We start from the raw sequence: 20,648 nt of genomic DNA, 5'->3' as shown, positions 1-20,648 counted from the left end.
ACCTTGATGTCAAGTCACTTCACCTCTGAAATTCAGCTCTTTTGTCCATGTTTGGATCAAGGCTGTAATGAGTTCTTGAACTGAGTTCCCTCGGTGGAACCCAAACTCTCATTTCTGATATTTCTCCAAAGATAGTGGCAAGAATGTTACCAATTTCACAATTCTAGTGTGAAGTCCATCCGGCCTGGCAGCCAATCTTCCTTTAACTTAATCTTTCAGTGAATCTTTTATCTGAAATGTCTCTTTGTTTTGGTACTTCCTCTGGTTCCACTCCAGAAATTCAATTTTTATGCCCATACCCTTCATAATCAAACAATAGAAAAATTAATTTTTATATTTGCTCTCCCTTGGTCACCTTTGGTATCTTTCAATCACCCCACCCTTTCCATTTTCATCTCCACATGCTGTGAATTTATTTGTAGAAATGCTTTATATTTATTTTATTTCATAGCTCAATTGGTAGCTTTCTTGCCTCTGAGTCCGAAGGTTGTGGGTTCAAGTCCCACTCCAAAAAATTCAGCTCAAAAATTCAGGCTGACACTCCAGTGTAGTACGGAGGGAGTGCAACACTGTCAGAGGTGCCATCTTTCCAATGAAATGTCTGCTCTCTCAGGTGGGCATAAAAATTCACATGGCACTATTTAAAAAGAGTAGGGGAGTTATCCCTGGTCTTCTGGCCAATATTTATCCCTCAATCAATATCACTAAAACAGGTCATTATCACTTTCCTGTTTGTGGAAATTTGCTGTATGCAAATTGGCTGCTACATTACAACAGTGACTACACTTCAAATGTGCTTTGAGATACCATGAGGTCATGAACAGCGCTATAGAAATGTAAGTCTTTCTTTTTATTCATGGATGTTCTCACCTCATTTTCTATTTGAATACTTGTGACCAGATTCTTAACCTCCCTGATCTTCCTTGTGGCTTGGATCAATGTGCTATCCTTAACTATGTACTTTAGGAACGATCACTTTATTACCCATATTATTTCCTGTGTTGCTGAAATTGGTCTTCTTCCTCTGTTACCCTTCTCTAATTGTATGCATCCATGTATAGTTTTCCTAAACACTTTTCTTCTGATTAGGGGAAATCAAAAGTAACAAGAAGACAGCTCACCATCACCTTCTCAAGGGCAGGTAGGGATGGGCAATAAATGCTGTCCTAGCCAGTGACGCCCACATCCCCCGAACAAAAAAAAACGTTCTACTTTCAGTAGACTTAACCATTTAGTTAGTCAGGAATATTAACAAATGGTGGGAAAGCTGACAATTTGCACACTAGGAAAGTTTAATATTTTCACTTTGTCTTTGATTTTGTACTTTCAAATGTTATAAATGATATTTAACATAGTTTAATTGTGGCACAAAACAATTACTATTAATCTGTTAAAAGGAATGACTTTTAATGCAGATTAAATCAGAAACATTATTTTTCCTGATCAATCACTGAATGATAGTCAACAGCCTATGAACTCTTCAGTTTTTTGAATAAAATATCATTCTATCTTGTGATAAGCTGAAATATTAAATTTTCTTCCTTTGAAAAAACAAATAAATCACTCTAAACTTAATCGATGTTTATATTTCACGAGTTTAAACAGTCTGCCGAATGATGTGCTAGTTATATCAATGTACAATGAATTATTGGAATCTAAAACTGATTATGTTTAACAAATACTTATTCTTCACAGTAAAATTAGTCATTTGTAAAATAATGGGATTTGAGTCGTAAGACCTGTCATCTCACTCCATTATGAATCGTCAACGATAGGATTTCATTATCTCAGTGAATGTATTTCTCCAGCTACAAGCTTTTAAGGAAATTACATCCTAATTTAAAATATGCAAAATGGTAAGAGATCTCCATATGTCATGTAATTTGCTATTGTCAGGAACTAAACAGATTTAATTGCCGGCTAAGGAGTATCACTTCTCCTGTTTCCTTAGTGCTTGCTCTATATTTATGCTGGTAAAAAGTCAGACTATCTCAAGGTTTTATTCGGCAGCTTTGTACTATGTGGCACGTATTTAGTTTTTAATAGCGATGTGAGTAACACTGTTATAATACAAAATGCCTTCAATGTATAATGGCCGTGCATCCATGACAATGCTATTACAAATTTTGCATTGATGTGAAGTAAGTTTGTTTTCCCGACAATAAAACACGCATCTTGTAACTCTGGTGGGAAGTTGTCCAAATTAAATTTTGACAAGGAAATCTCTCTCAATGCTTCAGCTTGGCACTGGCTGTAGTATAACTGCAACCAACACAAAGCAAACCTTTCAAAACTCTTCAGCAACCACATAGGAATTTTGTACATTTAAATGTCCTCGTTTTAATGTGAGCAAAAAGTAAAATGTCCCATTTGACCACCACTGGGTTGTGGAGTTCTGTACATGTAAGCACACATGTGCAGGCTCTGTTTCCCTGAATCAGAGAACAAAGGAGAGTCTATGAAACAATTGTTTAATTGTACAAAACTCCATTTAAAGACAAGCTAATCTAATACCAGTCTATATTAAGGCCTAATTGTTACATCAGTCGTACACATATTGGCACAGCTCAGTTTCAAAAGGTTGAAAATTTTGATTGTATTGGTACCATAGACAGAATGCTCTGAAGTTAACCACTCTGTAGATGATGGCATACTGTGAGGATATTGCCCACACAGTTTGAGTGATATGATCTTGTTGGCTTTCATTACCTGCAATTGGAAAGCAGCTTTATAGGCCCAGCGGAAATAAATAGAGTATTTTTGTTGATAGGGAATTGAATCACAGCCCAGGATTTTACCAGCAGATTGTAAGTCCTGACATCGGGACCAGATGGAGGTCAACGCGGGTGGGCAGCTGGACCCAGCAGCAATCTTCATGGCGGCGCCCTCTTAATTGGCGGCACAGTGGCGCAGTGGTTAGCACCGCAGCCTTACAGCTCCAGGGACCCGGGTTCAATTCTGGGTACTGCCTGTGCAGAGTTTGCAAGTTCTCCCTGTGACCGCGTGGGTTTTCGCCGGGTGCTCCGGTTTCCTCCCACAGCCAAAGACTTGCAGGTGATAAGTAAATTGGCCATTGTAAATTGCCCCTAGTGCAGGTCGGTGGTAGGGAATATGGGATTACTGTAGGGTTAGTATAAATGGGTGGTTCTTGATCGGCACAGACTCGGTGGGCCGAAGGGCCTGTTTCAGCGCTGTAGCTCTAAATAAATAAATAATTCGCTGACACTGGGCCTGCCATTCAATTAAGGATGGCGGGCTGACTCTCCATATTGCCAGCCCAGTCAGAGGGTCAGCAACTCTGCAGCCGAGGCTGGAAGGAGAATGAGAGGGCACCTCTATTTTGAGGTGCCCTCACAGGTGAGTTAGGATTTTTTTTTCTGCGGGGCCTGGCAGGCAGTCCCCAGCGATCAGAGGGGTAACCCCTCTACAGCAATGTTGTGAACGTGGGGGCAGCCTTTACCTGCTCCATGGAGCCTCAAAATTCAACTGGCCGGGAAGCCAGCTCCATGCAACTGGCATCCTCTCTGTGCGGCTGCGGGCTGCTCTGCCAGTGGCAAAATGTCGGCAGCCCGGGAAAATGGCCCTTAGTAGGCAGGAAAAGCCATTGATGTTCCCGCCACTGGTAAAATAACCCTGCAACGGGTCTGCATTGGGGACCCTTCCCAACGCGGCTCTCTGGCATTTTATTGGCCCCCTCCACCTCCTAGTCTGCCACTGGGGGCTGGTAAAATCTCATCCAAAATTTCTTTCAGATGCTCCATGATCATGGATAAGCAGTTGATCATTGCAATAAAAAAATTTAAACGAGCTCCCCAAAAATATTTTTCAAAGGAATCTGCCTGAAGAAGTCCCGGATGACTAAATGGTTTGAATCATACATTACTAACTATTTTTATGCCATACATTTGAAAATTCCGATATATTGTGCAGAGCTATATTTGTTGTACTTATTTTAATATAAAACATGTTTTCCACTCCCCGTACCTTAATGGGCTAATTGCATGGTGTGGTACTGAGCTGTACAGACCAGGTAATTCTCAGGCTTGATTCCCAAGAAAGAAAGGACCTATAATAGCATCTTCTACAACCTCAGTATGTTCCAAAGCCCTTCACAGCCACTGAATTACTTTTGACGTGTAGTCACTGGTGCTATACAGGGAAACATGCCAGCAAGTCTTTGCACAGCAAGGTCCCTCAAACAGTTGCATTACTAGTTAACCTGACTGGATGATTTTGGTTAGGGATGTTTTTTGTGCCAAGAGAACTGGAGAACTCCCATGCTGTCCTTTGAAAAGGTGTCTAAAAGGAAGTCAGGGCCTCAGATAATGTCTTATCCAAGAGTCAGCACCTCTAACGATTTGATACTCCCTCAGTGCTGCACTGAAGTGTCAGTTTGCTTCATGTGTTCAAGTCACTAAAGTGGGGCTTGAACCCACAACCTTCTGGCTCAGCAGCAAGAGTGCTACCACTAAGCTCAGGCTGACTTAATGTTAAGTGCATGCTGAGTTGCTGCTCTTAGCCAGTGCAGCAGTAGACATGCTACAATTGACCACAACATCCCTAGAGTAGAGGAAGGGAAAAAAACTTCCAGGGTTCCCATTTCTGATTCATTGACTGGTGCTGGATAGTATATGTGACACTCACACGACAGAATCCCAACGTATGCATGCACACACACACACACACACACAGACACACACTCCTTACATGTATGAGCACTCCCCATGCGTGTGCACACATACCTGATATTCACTATGAACGCTGTCACACAAAATTTGGAAATTGGGGTAAGATGTCAGCAGGGAGTTATCCCCTGTGGCTCCAGAACCCACTGGGAGCTGTGAGGGGAAGTAAATTAGTGAAAATAGAATATTTTTAATAAAGTTTTCACTTTCCTTTGGAACCTGACATTGTAGACATCTTCAAGCGGAAAGAATAGCCTACTGCAGCCTGCCTAAAACTGTGCAATGATTTCTTAGGTATTTTAGATGAGAAATGATGTGCTGAGAGATTATATGCTTTTCCTTTATGGCCAGTAATACCAATAAAAGCAGGGCCATTTTAACAGCAGTGCAGCTTTGCATTAATTCTGTTGTCTTCTACATTGTTGATTGTAAATCATTATGAGTACCAACTAGTCAGAGTGACACAAATATGAATGTTATTACCTGCACAGAACAACATTCTAGAAAACTCACAGAGCCTTTGGTCAAAAATTCAAGTCAGTTGATAACTCTTAAAATGAAGGTAACTTGTACTTTAACCAGTTTATAATCAGATTAATAGACAGGTGGTACCATTATTTAAAATAAAACAATTATAATCAGAGTTTTGTCTTTTGTGCTTGTGACTCCCCTTACTCTCTCCTCTTTGGCATCCAGTATTTCCTTATCCAGATAAAATTATCCTATGAATTAATTTAATAGAACAGAATTTCAATGAATGCTAATAGTTACACTCAAACTTTCAGTCTTTGAACTATACTAGAGTTGATCAGGTTCACCATCACCAAAAAATGTATCTTTGTGACATATACTGAAAATTAATTTAACAATTCAGAAAATATCATTAGCATACCTAAAGGCTGCACTGCAGGCTGCTTTTAAATGATTCGTACATTATTCCAACTTTCAACACAGTGAAGAAACAAAAAATAGGACTTAATGTGCAGAGTTATCTAATGAAAGATATCTTCAGTCGCTTTTATGTTTTATCTAGTACACAGGAAATGGGGGGAAATGGTATAACATTGTTGTTTATTAACGCATCCCAGGGTAAATCCTATCCCAGCACTGCAAGGTGCAGATTTTATTCAAGTATTGATCCACATAATATTTTAATTATCAATGCCTCCATGTTGGCCATTCAGTCTACAAGCGAAATAGTCAATGCTTGAAACTGTTGATTACGCTGATGGCATAGAAGTAGCCAATTAATAAACAAAAAAGGAATATCATAGCGTTTATTAAGAAGAACACTTCATCTATTTTCTTAAACCTTCTTCAAAGCAATCTTGAAGCCAGAATCTTTGAGCAGTGTGTTGCATCGTTAAATCCATTTCTGCAAGTAGAAAACCTCCAACTACAGCTCTCTCATTTCAATGAATAGGAACATGGAAACAGGAGTAAGCATTTAGCCCCTCAAGCCTCTTCTGCATTAAATGAGATCATGGCTGATCTGTATCTTAACTCCATTTACTCACCTTGGCTCCATATCCCTTAATATTCTTGGCTAGCAAAAACCTGGCGATCTTTGATTTAAAATTTGGGTGGCACAGTGGCGCAGTGGTTAGCACCGCAGCCTCACAGCTCCAGTGACCCAGGTTCAATTCTGGGTACTGCCTGTGTGGAGTTTGCAAGTTCTCCCTGTGTTTGCGTGGGTTTTCTCCGGGTGCTCTGGTTTCCTCCCACATGCCAAAGACTTGCAGGTTGATAGGTAAATTGGCCATTATAAATTGCCACTAGTATAGGTAGGTGGTAGGGAAATATAGGAGCAGGTGGGGATGTGGTAGGAATATGGGATTAGTGTAGGATTAGTATAAATGGGTGGTTGATGGTCAGCACAGACTCGGTGGGCCGAAGGGCCTGTTTCAGTGCTGTATCTCTAATAAAAAAAATTATTAATCAAAATGGCAGCTACTGCTTTTGTGGGAGAGAGTTCTACACTTCTACTACCCTTCTCTTCCTAAATGGTTTTGATTTTAAGGTCCCCTAGACACCCCATCAGCAGAAAACGTCTCATCTATCCAATCAATACCTTTCAAAATCCTAAAAACTTCAATTAAATATCACCCCTTAACCTTCTATATTCCGGGAAATACAAGCCCAGTTTATGTAACCGCTCCTCATAATCTAACCCTTGGAGTCCTGGTAACATTCTGGTGAGTCTACACTGCACTCCTTCCAAGTCTAATGTATCCTTTCTAAGGTGCGGTTTCCAGAACTCTACACAGTACTCCAGATGTAGTCTCAACAGAGCTATGTACAGCTGTACTAAGACTTTGTTCCCTTTATATGCTAGCTCTGTAGTTATAAAGCTCAATATTCTACTAGCCCTTTTGATTATTTGTTGTACTACTACATTTTAGTGATCTGTATACATGGACCCCTAAATCTTTTTGGGCATCCACTGTTCCTAGCTGTTCACCTATCTATCCTTTCATTGGTCCAAAATGGACAACCTCACACTTATTTGTGTTGAAATTCATTTGTCACAGTATGGCCTATGCACTTAATCTATCAAAGTCTCTTTGTAATGTTATGCTCCCATCTACATTACTTACCATGCCACCAATTCTTGTGTCATCACAAACTTGGATATGTGGTTCTCTATTACATTATCTAAGTCATTAATAAATGTTGTGAATAATTGAGGGCTCAGGACAGATCCTTATGGATCCTTTTTTTTCATTCATGGCATATGGGTATCACTGGCTAGGGCAGCATTTATTGCCCATCCCAAATTGCCCTTGAGAAAGTGGTGGTGAGCCGCTTTCATGAACAGCTGCAGTCCATGTGGGATAGGTACACACAAAGTGCTGTTAGGAAGGGAGTTCCAGGATTTTGACCCAGCGACAGTGAAGGAACGGCGATATAGTTCCAAGTCAGGGTGGTGTGAGGCTTGGAGGGGAACTTGCAGGTGGTGGTGTTCCCCTCCATCTGCTGCCTTTGTCCTTCTAGGTGGTAGAGTCGCGGGTTTGGAAGGTGCTGTCGAAGGAGCCTTGGTGAGTTACTGCAGTGCATCTTGTAGACGGTACACACTTCTGCCACTGTGCGTCAGTGGTCGAGGCAGTGAATGTTGAAGATGGTGGATGGGGTGCCAGTCAAGTGGGCTGCTTTGTCCTGGATGGTGTCGAGCTTCAAGTGTTATTGGAGCTGCACCCATCCAGGCAAGTGGAGAGTATTCCATCACACTCCTGACTTGTGCCTTGTAGATGGTGGGCAGGCTTTGGAGAGTCCGGAGGTGAGTTGATGCGCAGGATTCCTAGCCTCTGACCTGTTCTTGTATCCGTGGTATTTATATGGCTACTCCAGTTCAGTTTCTGGTCAATGGTAACCCCCAGGATGTTGATAGGGGGAATTCAGCTATCGTAATACCATTGAATGTTAAGGGGAGATGGTTAGATTCTCTCCTTTTTGAGCTAGTCATTGCCTGGCACTCCAGTGGCGCGCATGTAACTTGCCACTTATCAGCCCAAGCCTGATCTTGTCCAAGTCTTGCTGCATTTCTACATGGACTGCTTCAGTATCTGAGGAGTCACAAATGGCGCTGAACATTGTGCAATCATCAGCAAACATCCCCACATCTGACCTTATGATTGAAGGAAGATCATTGATGAAGCAGCTGAAGATGGTTGGGCCTAGGCCACTACCCTGAGGACCTCCTGCAGTGATGTCCTGGGACTGAGATGATTGACCAACAACTACAACCATCTTCCTTTGCGCTAGGTATGACTCCAACCAGCGGAGAGTTTTCCCCCCGATTGCCATTGACTCCAGTTTTGCTAGGGCTCTTTGATGCCATACTCAGTCAAATGCTGCCTTGATGTCAAGGGCAGTCACTCTCACCTCACCTCTGGAGTTCAGCTCTTTTGTCCATGTTTGACCGAAGGCTGTAATGAGGTCACTAGACTCCACAAGTCTCTTTCTTCCAAATCAAATACATACCCATTATCCCTTCTACCGTGATTACTTCCGATACTTCGCTTTAAAGAGCCTTGAGGGTTTAGCACTTCTTTTGGGATCCTACAAATAAATATTCAGTTCAGGGAATCTGAGTGTTCAGCAGACTGTACAGGTTTGAGGCAGTCTTTGTGTGAAATTGGCAATGGCATTGGATCACTCTTGATGTATATCTTTCAACTAAAGCAGATATTCTGAGATAATGAATTGGATTGAATTAGCAGTAATTTACAGTCACTAGAAATCTAGAAAATTAAGTAAGTCATCTCATTAGTCAAACTAAAGAAACTTAATCAGTGAGATGCCTATATCTGAATTGAGAAAGATCCTACATGCAGCCTCCTCTTCCCCTGTCCCTACCTGGACCAATTAACCTATTCCAGTTCGAATTATCTCCAAATAAACTCTTCTCCCATAACTAAGTAAATCACTCAGTCCCTCACAAATACACTACACTAATCTTAAACCTAGAAAGTCAAGATTAAGAGACAATAGGTGGGATTCTGATTTAAATGAGAGGACGGGCAGGGGGCGGGCAGTCACTTAAACCCACCCCTCAGTTTCCCGTGCCAGTTTCCCAATGCCAAACCGACATGTTCAAAGTTTAAAAGGCACTGCTCAGAGCTGGAGGAGGCAACCCACCCAAGATCAATAAATGGCCAGTTAAGCCACTTAACGAGCTTGTCAGCTCTTTAAGGGATCAGTTTTAAATTTTCTTTTTAAGGCACTGGATTGATGCAGGGTCTCAACCAGGACAGAGAGAAGGGTGCACAAATAGTGGGGAGCAAATCAGAACAGCGGGACAGCAGCAAGAGGAAGGGCTCGAAAAATGCCCTCATTCACAGGCAACCAGTTGTGCAGAATCAGGAGAATTTTCCATCATATCTCTTCACTCTTCACAATGGCATTTTGTAAAGGGGGGATGGGCGCGGCTTTTGCTGGGGGAGGTTGAATGAGTTCTTCTGCTTACGGGCCTCACGGGCTCATGAGAGGGGGTTCAGGAAGACTGCACATTCCGTTGGAAAGGACGGAAGGACATAACAGGAAATGGGATTAAGCTACTCCGAGATAGGATTGACTAACGATGAGGTACAGCATCAGCGATAGGCACTGACTTGTACCATGGACATTTTATGAAATTATTGACTCAGCCATGGACATGTGGGCAATTAATCTGTACATAAAGGTGCATAGCCAATCTAATGCCATCAAAACACCGCCAAATTTAAAACATATTTCTCCCTATTAAGTAGCTAAGCATATAAACGTCAATGGGAAGCACCACAACTGTGTAAACTAGCAAGCAAAATTGTATGCAATTCCAATGCGAATTACTTTTGTTGACAGATTAGAGCTATCTATACCATGTCATGGGATGGTAGATGGATCTGATCAGATAACCTCTGTGGACTCACAGAGCGTCAGGAGTGCAAATTCATCCAATAAACCAGGAAACTCAAGGAGAGGGTTGTTATTGTGGTTATTGAGGTGATGCAGTAGAAAAATCAGCAATTGGAAGATGGACCATTTCTCACACTGCTGTTGACACGACAATTTAACCCATGATGGTCAGTGTTTGTGTACTTCTCCACTTGCTTGTCATATGTGTCTGAAGACTGGGTAGCCAACAAAAAGGGGTGTGATCTCCAAATCAGGAGAATTTTATGGGATGGAGCAGATAGTACTTCAGAAGAGTCATGTAAAACAGAAAAGCAGAGTGGGACAGGAAGGGACAGAAAGATTAACGGTAGGTAGCCAAAACTAGTTTATTCATCTTGACAGGCTGTTAAACTAGGTCCTGGATTCGAAAATACAGAAACAACAGCATCTCTAATTGACAAAATGTCATTTACTCACCAAAGCTAGTGGCAAAATTAGATAAACATAATTACAAATAAAGAGCCCCCTTCAGTTCCTCCAATAAAGCGATTCTCTTAAATTCATTTATGTCTATATCTCAGTCTATGACTGTCAATTTTGATTCAGCTCTGACAAGATAATTGTTAACAAAAAGCTTTTCTGCATAAAGGTGAGTGGCTATTACTGCATGTATTATTCAGTTACAAAATGTTTAGTCACTATCTGTAAGATTGTACTCCAGAAGAACCAATTTATATCCAATCCAAATTTCTTACTTGTTAGCAAAGGTGCACTTTTACTGTAATGTAATGTAATTATATGATACAGACAACTTTCAAATGACATTGGCCACTCAGGCTATCTGCCCTCAAACTGGATAGTAAATGATGCACATTGCAGTTACTGATCTTTGACATACTTGTAAAATTTGTTCATTAATCCAATTCACAGCAAAATAAATCAATGACTGTTTCTAATGTGATCATTGAAACAAAATAATTTTTACTATGTCTTCCCCTGCAGTTTTTAAAACCGCAAATGCAGCAAGGATTTTGTTAAGGAATCATAGATTAAGGTCTCTTGATCTATCCATTACATTTACTGACTATTGTATATGGGTCAGCAGCATCGTGTTTGTGATAGTATCACTCAGCCCCATTACACTGCACTCTTGTATTCATGAGGAAAGTACAGTGCTGACTTCTGGAGATTCCTTGGAATTTCTTGCCTGCTTTTCCCACAATACAAGTTCTGGAACAATGTGATTCCAAATGGATTGCAGCACAATTGCGACATTTGTATAGAAGTAAAAGAGCAGCAACTTTCAACATGTCACTGAGACTGTGTCTCAAGTTAAAGTAATGTGTGCCAGAGCATAGAAATCGAGACATTCCCTGAGTGACTTTTGCCATTTTAAAATGAATTTACATAACACAAGCCTTTAAACTTGTATTTTAAAATAACCTTGCTGCTAGGTTATTTTAAAAACACACGGTTGAAGACTTGGAGCAGGGGTATCCAACCTTTTTGCGTGGGGGGGCCACATTAAAATTTTTGTCTTACATAGGGGACAAGTGAGACAATTTCAGAAAGATAAAGGCATTAAAAATGTATCTTCCTGTTAATCAAAACAACAACAAATGTGTATTTTAATGCCTGCCTGCACACTTCTTGTAGCAATGTGGAGTATTCCAAATAGATGTCCATCTGTCAGGAATGGTGATCGTGATCACTCTCTCTCCCTCGTCTCTCTCTATCTGTCTATCTCTCTCCCCTCCCTCTCTGTTACCCCCATCTGTGCTGTCCTCCCTCTGTGTCTTCTCCCACCCCGTGTCACTCCAATCCCTGTGTCATCCCCACTTTCCATCCCCCCAACCCTCTGTGTTGTTTCCTGTCTGTCGCCCCCTCTCTCTGTCATCCCCTCTCTTTCTGTCCCCTCTCTCTCTCTCCCTCGCTCTCTCTGACCCCCTCCTCTCACTGTCCTCCCTTTTTCTCTCTCTCTCCCCTCGCTCACTCTATTCCTCTGCTCTCTCTCTTTGTTTCTTTCTCTCTGTCCCCTCTCTTTCTCTCTGTCCCCACCCTCTGCCCTCCCTTTTTCTCTCTCTTTCCCCTCACTTACTCTCTCTTTCTCTGCTCTCCCTCTTTCTTGCTCTCTGTCCCCACCCTCTGCTGTCCCTCTCGCTCTGTCCCTGTTGCCCCTCTCGCTCTGTCTCCATCGCCACCCCCCCCACTCTGTCTCCATCACCCCTCCCCCTCGCTCTGTTTCCGTCGCCCCCACCTTGCTCTGTTTCCGTCGCCCCCACCTTGCTCTGTCTCCGTCGCCCCCACCTTGCTCTGTCTCCGTCGCCCCCCTCGCTCTGCTCCTACCCACCCCTCTCTCTACCTGTTACTGAGAGCGAGAACAGTGGCTTCCGAACTTTGCACAGATATGGGTTTCCGGCAGGCTTTCAAAAAAAATCGGAACCTGCTGGACAGCTGACAGGTGCTGAGAGCAGGAACTGAGCAGAGAGTGGGAACAAAGGCTTCCGAACTTTGGACAGATTCAGAGTTTTCACTTCTTTACAAATAAACATTGGAAGGTAAAAAGGGATGTTAAATAAAGAATATAAATTCACACATATATAAATTTGCTAAATGAAGGTAAGCTATTATCGACATCTATTGTGGTTGGAAGAGTTTGAATCAAGAAGTCAATGTAAACAGGTAATCTGTTATTTTTAAATGATATCTTTTTGATAGCCTGTGTATTTCCAAGGCAGAGAGCACAAGACCATGTAAATCAGTTATGTATGATGAAGACAAATCCTACTGGTTTGTTGTGGCTCCTGAATTTCACAAAGTTGCATTTAAACAGAAAATAAACATATATTCATACAGATTTAAAAGACAGTTGGTGGATTAACATAAATCAGATAGCAAATTACACCTGGATCCAATCTTTCCCATTTTGTCTGATTTGACATATGGACAATTGGCAAACTACCACAGAATCTTGTATTATCTTTCAAGGACTAGTAACGTAATTATCACTTTACCCCTTTGGGAGGAAATATATAATTGAGGTCCTGTTGCCTATCTTCCTGTATGTTCTTGCCAAATGAAGGAGGTGAAACAATTCAGGATCTTCACAATATTTTATGCTGACAGTCCTTGGAGGAAAGACTTTCATTGGTATTAAGTTCAGTCTAACAAAAAAAAATGATGGTATTTGGAATTTTTGAGCTGTTAAGGCACAAAATTTCAAGAACATGTACATATGAATTAGGAGCAGGAGTAGGCCATTCGGCCCCTCAAGCCTGCTCCGCCATTCAACAAGATCATGGCTGATCTGATTGTAACCTCAACTCCACATTCCCACCACCCCCAATAACCTTTCACCCCTTGCTTATCAAGAATCTATCTACCTCTGCCTTAAAAATATTCAACGACTCTGCTTCCACTGCCTTTGAAGAAGAGAATTCCAAAGACTCACAACCCGCTGAGTGAAAAAATTTCTGCTTATCTCTGTCTTAAGTGGGTGACCCCTTATTTTAAATAGTCACCCCTAGTTCTAGATTCTCCCACAAGTGGAAACATCCTTTCCACATCCACCCTGTCAAGACCCCTCAGGATCTTATATGTTTCAATCAAGTCACCTCTTACTCTTCTAAACTCCAGTGGATACAAGCCTAGCCTGTCCAACCTTTCCTCATAAGACTCCCTTCCCATTCCAGATGTTAGTCCAGTAAACCTTCTCTGAACTGTTTCCAATGCATTTACATCCTTCCTTAAATAAGGAGACCAATGCTGTACACAGTACTCCAAATGTGTAACTGTATAACTGAAGCATAATCTCCCGACTTTTGTATTCATTTCCCCTCACAATAAACGATAACATTCTATTAGCTTTCTTAATTATATGCTGTACCTGCATACTAACCTTTTGTGATTCATGTACTATCACATCCAGATCCCTCTGCATCTCAGAGCTCTGCAATCTCTCACCATTTAGATAATATGCTTCTTTTTATTCTTCCTGCCAAAATGGACAATTTCACATTTCCCCACATTATACTCTATTTGCCAGATCTTTGCCCACTCGCTTAACCTATCTATATCCTTTTGCCGGCTCCTTCACAACTTACTTTCCCCTCTATCTTTGTGTCATCAGCAAATTTAGCAACCATATCTTCGGTCCCTTCATTAAGTCATTTATATAAATTTAAAAATTTGAGGCCTCAGCACTGATCCCTGTGGCACACCACTCATTACTCTTGCCAACCAGAAAATTATCCATTTATGCCTACTCTGTTTCCTGTTAGCTCGCCAATCTATGCCAATCTGTTACCACCTACACCATGAGCTTTTATTTTCTGCAATAACCTTTGATGTGGCACCTTATCAAATACCTTCTGGAAATCCAAGTACAGTACATCCACCGGTTCCCCCTTATCCACAGCACATGTTACTTACCATATGACCATACGAAATAGGAGCAGAAGTAGGCCATTCAGCCCATCGAGCCTGCTCCGCCATTTAATAAGATCATGGCTGATCTTCAAAGAACTCCAATAAATTGATTAAACATGATTTCCCTTTCACAAAGCCATGTTGACTCTGCCTGATTGCCTTCAATTACCTTGAATGTAAAAACCTTTAAGAATGGGGAAAGGCTATTAGGCTCACAAAGCTGATATATTTTTGATTGTTATTAACCCTGTCTACATTTCATTTCACTATTATCACCTCGGCGCTTTTTCCTCTAGAAGTGCATCTAAGTTTTCTGTTTTAATCAAATAAGAATTGAATTCTGATTATTGTATTTTCAGCACCTACGGATGTAACATTTTCATTTGATGTGGGTAATGGCCCAGAGGAACTTACAGTGAGATCCCCAAATCCTTTGAATGATGACCAGTGGCATCGAGTAATCGCTGAACGCAATGTAAAGGAAGCAAGCCTTCAAGTAGATCTACTGCGCAGGGATTTCAGGAAGGCACCAACCCAGGGTCATACCAGACTGGAACTCTATAGCCAGCTCTATGTAGGTAAGTAATTAAAGCTCATTTGGTATTCTATTCCTTTTACAGAACCTACCTGATTTTCATTCCATTAATTTCAGTATTAGTCAAGCACAACCTGCATTTTAGAAAGCCATGTTGACTGTCCTTAATTGACTCATTTTTCCAATTACATAGTAATTTCATCCCATATTACCATGACTGTCAACAGTAAAAATCTAGTCATCTGCTCTTAATTTTAATATCTCTCTTTTTGGTTGCATATTCATATGGGATGCTGTAGCTGGAAACTAGCAGCTAAATATGTCAAAAGAAATTTAGAAATTAATATCACTATCCTTGCTTTCAGCTCACATTAATTTTGGATGGTTTAACAGTTACCGACAAAATTGTTGAAGTGGTAGGCAGCAGGTTCTCACTACTGAAGCCATTTTAATGGTTGATTAGTGGTAGCAATTCATCAGTAACAATTATTACCATTAATTAACTGAGGCAAGGTTAGGTCAAAATAATTGATGGGACTCCTGACTAAACACTGATTGAGGTTTGACGGACGAGTGCACCACAAAGGCCTAACAAAAGGAATAGTACTGGACATTTGGAATTTAGCTCGATTGAAATGGAATTATTAAAACACATCAAATTAATTAAACATCAGAATTGTACCTTAAACTCTGAAATGAATGTAATGAAGCATCAAAAGGCATCTGCTTATGTGGTCAGAAATCTCAATTGGCAATATGCTTTAACGACCAAAATCTGTTTGTCTTCAAATATCTATAGCAAGCAACAAAAGAATCATGTAGTACCAGATTAATCTATTTAAAATATCTTTATTATTTCAAATAAAAACTCAGTCTTTCTCAGTTAGAGAGTCAAGTGGTTAAATACACAAAGGCTGTATATAAATAGTAGACTACATTTTACCATCCATCGCTAATCTGGTAATTCCATTTTGTCTACTTGTAAGTTAGAAGTGACAGAATTTGATCTTCCACCCCTAGGTGCTCACACTTCCTGAGACTTCAGGTGACCCCACAGGAATGATATAAAACAGAACAGGCAGCCACAGCTGTGCTGTGCTGATTTTCCAATCACTAATCGTCTCACCTAGCTCTGGCTAAATATAATACTAATATTAATTTTGAATTGATGAATTGCCCTGATCATCTCAGCAAAGGCTGTGTCCAAGTCAACTGATGTTTGTATCTTAAAATGTTCACGAGTGTTATATGGCAAACACTAACAGCCTGAAGTGGGAATTTGCTACATCACCCTGGAGTGCAATCTGATAGTTAACACATCCAAACTGCAGCTAGACTTAGCTCAAACAGATCAGATGTATTGCTGCAAAACTCACATCCCATCCAGGAGCAAGAATTCAGTATTGCTTACCAGCGTCAGAACCCAGAATTGGAGAGTTTCTGACAATGTTTTGCTACCATATACTACACTCAATCCCCACTTTAAAAAAAAGTATATGTTAAAATGTGAAATGGTCCATGTACATAATTTCCAAGAATACAAGAACAATACTTGAAATTTAACAGGTTGGGTTGCATGCTTGTTGTTACTGTAATCACAACTAAAATACGACCAATATTTCCAGAATAATTTACGTGTTAAAAGAAAGTTCACAGAATCACAGAATTGTTACAGTGCTGAAGGAGGCCATTCAGCCCATCGTGTCTGCACCAGCTCTTCGAATGAGCAACTCACTTAGTGCCATTCCCCCGCCTTCACTGCCCATTCTTCCTTTTCGTATAACAATTTAATTCCCTTTTGAATGCTTCAGTTGAACCTGCCTCTATCACACTCTCAGGTAGTACATTCCAGACCTTAACCACTTGCTGCATGAAAAAGTTTTTCCTCATGTCGCTTTTGTATCTTTTACCAATTACTTTAAATCTGTGCCCTCTCGTTCTTGATCCTTTCATGAATGGGAACAGTTTCTCTCTATCTACTCTGTCCAGACCCCTCATGATTTTGAAAACCTCTATCAAATCACCTCTCAGCCTTCTCTTCTCCAAGGAAAACAGTCCTAACTTCTCCAGGCTATCTTTATAACTGAAGTTCCTAATCCCTGGAACCATTCTCGTGAATCTTTTCTGTACTCTCTCCAATCCCCTCACGTCTTTCCTAAGTGCTGCACCCAGAACAGGATGCAATACTCCAGCTGAGGCCGAACTCATGTCTTATACAAGTTCAACATAACCTTCTTGCTCTTATACTCTATGCCCCTATGAATAAAGCTCAGGATACTGTATCCTTTATTAACTGCTCTGTCAACCTGTCCAGCTACCTTCAATGATTATGTGCATATACCCCCAGATCCCTCTGGTCCTGCACCCCGTTTAGAATTGTGCCCTTTATTTTCTATTGTCTCTCCATGTTCTTCCTACCAAAATGAATCACTTCACATTTCTCCACATTGAACTTCATCTGCCACCTGTCTGCCCATTCCACCAACTTGTCTATGTCCTTTTGAAGTTCTACACACTCCTCCTCACAGTTCACAATGCTTCCAAGTGAAATTGTTCCCTTTACACCAAGGTCTAGGTCATTAATATATATCAGGAAAGGCAAAGGTCCCAACACTGACCCCTTGAGAACTCCACTACAAACCTTCCTCCAGCCTGAAAAACATTCATTAACCACTACTTTTTGTTTCCCATCACTTAGCCAATTCCGTATCCATGTTGCTACTGTCCCGTTTATTCCCTGAGCTATAACTTTGCTCACAAGTCTGTTGTGCGGCACTGTATCAAATCCCTTTTGGAAGTCTATGTACACCACATCAACTGCATTACCCTCATCAATCCTCTCTGTTACCTCTTCAAAAAACAGCAAGTTAGTTAAACATGATTTCCCCTTAAGAAATCCATGCTGGCTTTCTTTAATTAACCCACATTTGTCCATGTGACTATTAATTTTGTCCCGAATTATTTCTTCTAGAAGTTTCCTCACCACAAAAGTTAAACTAACTGGCCTGTAGTTGCTGGGCTTATCTTTACAACCTTTTTTGAACAAGGGTGTATTATCTGCAATTCTCCATTCCTCTGTCACAACCCCCGAGTCCAAGGAAGACTGAAAAATTATGGCCAGAACCTCTGCAATTTCCAATCTCACTTCCCTCTGCATCCTTGGATGCATCTCATCTGGTCCTGGTGCCTTATTTACTTTAAGTACAGACACAGTCTATCCAATACCTCCTCCGTATCAATTTTAAACCCTTCTACTGTCTGAATTACCTCCTCTTTCACCAATGCCTGGGTTGCATTTTCTTCCTTGGTAAGGACAGTTGCAAAGTATTCATTTAATATCTCAGGCATGCCCTCTGCCTCCATGCCTCCTTCTGGTCCCTAATCGGCCCCATGCCTTGTTTTACCACCCTTTTACTATTTATAGAAAACTTTGGGATTCCCTTTTATGTTAGCTGCCAGTCTCTTTTCAAACTCTCTCTTTGCTTCTCTTATTTCCTTTTTCACTACTTCTCTGAAAGTTCTATATTCAGCCTGGTTCTCAATAGTGTTTTCTACCTGACATCTGTCATTAGCACACTTTATCTTAATCTCTAACTGTTTGGTCATCCAGGGAGCTTTGGTTTTGTTTACCCTACCTTTTGCTTTTGAGGGAATATGCTTTGACTGTGCCAGAAATACCTCTTCTTTGAAGGTACCCCATTGTTCAGTTACAGTTTTTCCTGTCAATCTTTGGCTCCAATTTATTCATCCAGATCCTTTCTTACCCCATTGAAGTTGGCTTCCCCCAGTTAATTATTCTTACTCTGGATTGTTCTTTGTCCTTTTCCATAGTCAGCCTAAACCTTATGATAAAAAGATCACAGTCCCCTAAATGTTCTCCTGCGGACACTTGATCCACTTGGCCCACCTCATTCCCAAGGACCAGGTCTAGCAGTTTTTTTTTCATTCATGGGATGTGGGCGTCGCTGGCCAGGCCAGCATTTATTGCCCATTCCTAATTGCCCTTGAGAAGGTGGTGGTGAGCTGCCTTCTTGAACCGCTGCAGTCCATGTGGGATAGGTATACCCACAGTGCTGTTAGGAAGGGAGTTCCAGGATCTTAACCCAGCGACAGTGAAGGAACGGCGATATAGTTCCAAGTCAGGATGGTGTGTGACTTGGACGGGAACTTGCAGCTGGTGGTGTTCCCATCCATTTGCTGCCCTTGTCCTTCTTGTTGGTAGAGGTCACGGGTTTGGAAGGTGCTGTCTAAGGAGCCTTGGTGCATTGCTGCAGTGCATCTTGTAGATGGTACACACTGCTGCCACTGTGCGTCAGTGATGGAGGCAGTGAATGTTTGTAGATGGGGTGCCAATCAAGTGGGCGGCTTTGTCCTGGATGGTGTCTAGCTTCTTGTGTTGTTGGAGCTGCACCCATCCAGGCAAGTGGAGAGTATTCCATCACACTCCTAACTTATGCCTTGTAGACGGTGGACAGGCTTTGGGGAGTCAAGAGGTGAGTTACTCACCGCAGGATTCCTAGCCTCTGACCTGCTCTTATAGCCATGGTATTTATATGGCTACTCCAGTTCAGTTTCTGGTCAATGGTAGCCCCCAGGATGTTGATAGTGGGGGATTCAGCAATGGTAATGCCATTGAATGTCAAGGGGAGATGGTTAGATTCTCTCTTGTTGGCGATGGTCATTGCCTGGCACTTGTGTGGCGCGAATGTTATTTGCCACTTATCAGCCCAATACTGGATATTGTCCAGATCTTGCTGCATTTCTACACGACTGCTTCAGTATCTGAGGAGTTGCGAATGGTGCTGATCATTGTGCAATCATTAGTGAACGTCCCTACTTCTGACCTTATGATTGAAGGAAGGTCATTGATGAAGCAGCTGAAGTTGGTTGGGCCTAGGACACTACCCTGAGGAACTCCTGCAGTGATGTCCTGGAGCTCAGATGATTGACCTCCAACAACCACAACCATCTTCCTTTGCGCTAGGTATGACTCCAACCAGCGGAGTGTTTCCCCCCAATTCCCATTGACTTTGGTTTTGCTAGGGCTCCTTAATGCCATACTCGGTCAAATGCTGCCTTGATGTCAAGGGCGGTCAGTCTCACCTCACATCTTGAGTTCAGCTCTTTTGTCCATGTTTGAACCAAGGCTGTAATGAGGTCAGGAGCTGAGTGGCCCTGGCAGAACCCAAACTGAGCATCACTGAGCTGGTTATTGCTAAGCAAGTGTCGCTTGATGGCACTGTTGATGACACCTTCCATGATTGAGAGTGCTTTGTTTCTCGTTGGATTGGAAAATTAGTGCTGCAGAAAATTTTCCTGAACACACTCTAGGAACTCTTGCCCCACACTGCCCTTTACACTACCACTATCCTAGTCTACATTTGGATAATTAAAGTCCCCCATTATAACTACCTTATAATTTTTGCACCTCTCTGTATTTTCCTGGCAAATTTGTTCCTCTACATCTTTCCCACTAGTTAGTGGCCTATAGACAATACCAAGCAATGTAACTACACTTTCTTTGTTCCTTAGCTCCAGCCAAATTGATTCTGTTCTCAACCCCTCTGGGACATCCTTTTTCTCCAGCACTGCAATGCTCTCCTTAATCAATACCACCACCCTTT

General features: G+C 41.5%; 1 protein-coding gene across 1 annotated transcript in view; it reads left to right on the top strand.

The window, feature by feature from the left end:
• The window catches only part of LOC137347208 (contactin-associated protein-like 2), a 1,554,138-nt gene that overhangs the window by 1,224,364 nt on the left and 309,126 nt on the right, over positions 1-20,648 (top strand). The window contains exon 16 of the mRNA XM_068011439.1: positions 14,849-15,067. Coding sequence (XP_067867540.1) covers positions 14,849-15,067 — 219 coding nt within the window. The remainder of the gene's footprint in view (positions 1-14,848; positions 15,068-20,648) is intronic.

Source organism: Heterodontus francisci, chromosome 2, assembly GCF_036365525.1.
Source record: "Heterodontus francisci isolate sHetFra1 chromosome 2, sHetFra1.hap1, whole genome shotgun sequence".
Taxonomy (NCBI): Eukaryota; Metazoa; Chordata; class Chondrichthyes; order Heterodontiformes; family Heterodontidae; genus Heterodontus; species Heterodontus francisci.
This window is presented reverse-complemented; position numbering and strand designations above follow the sequence as displayed.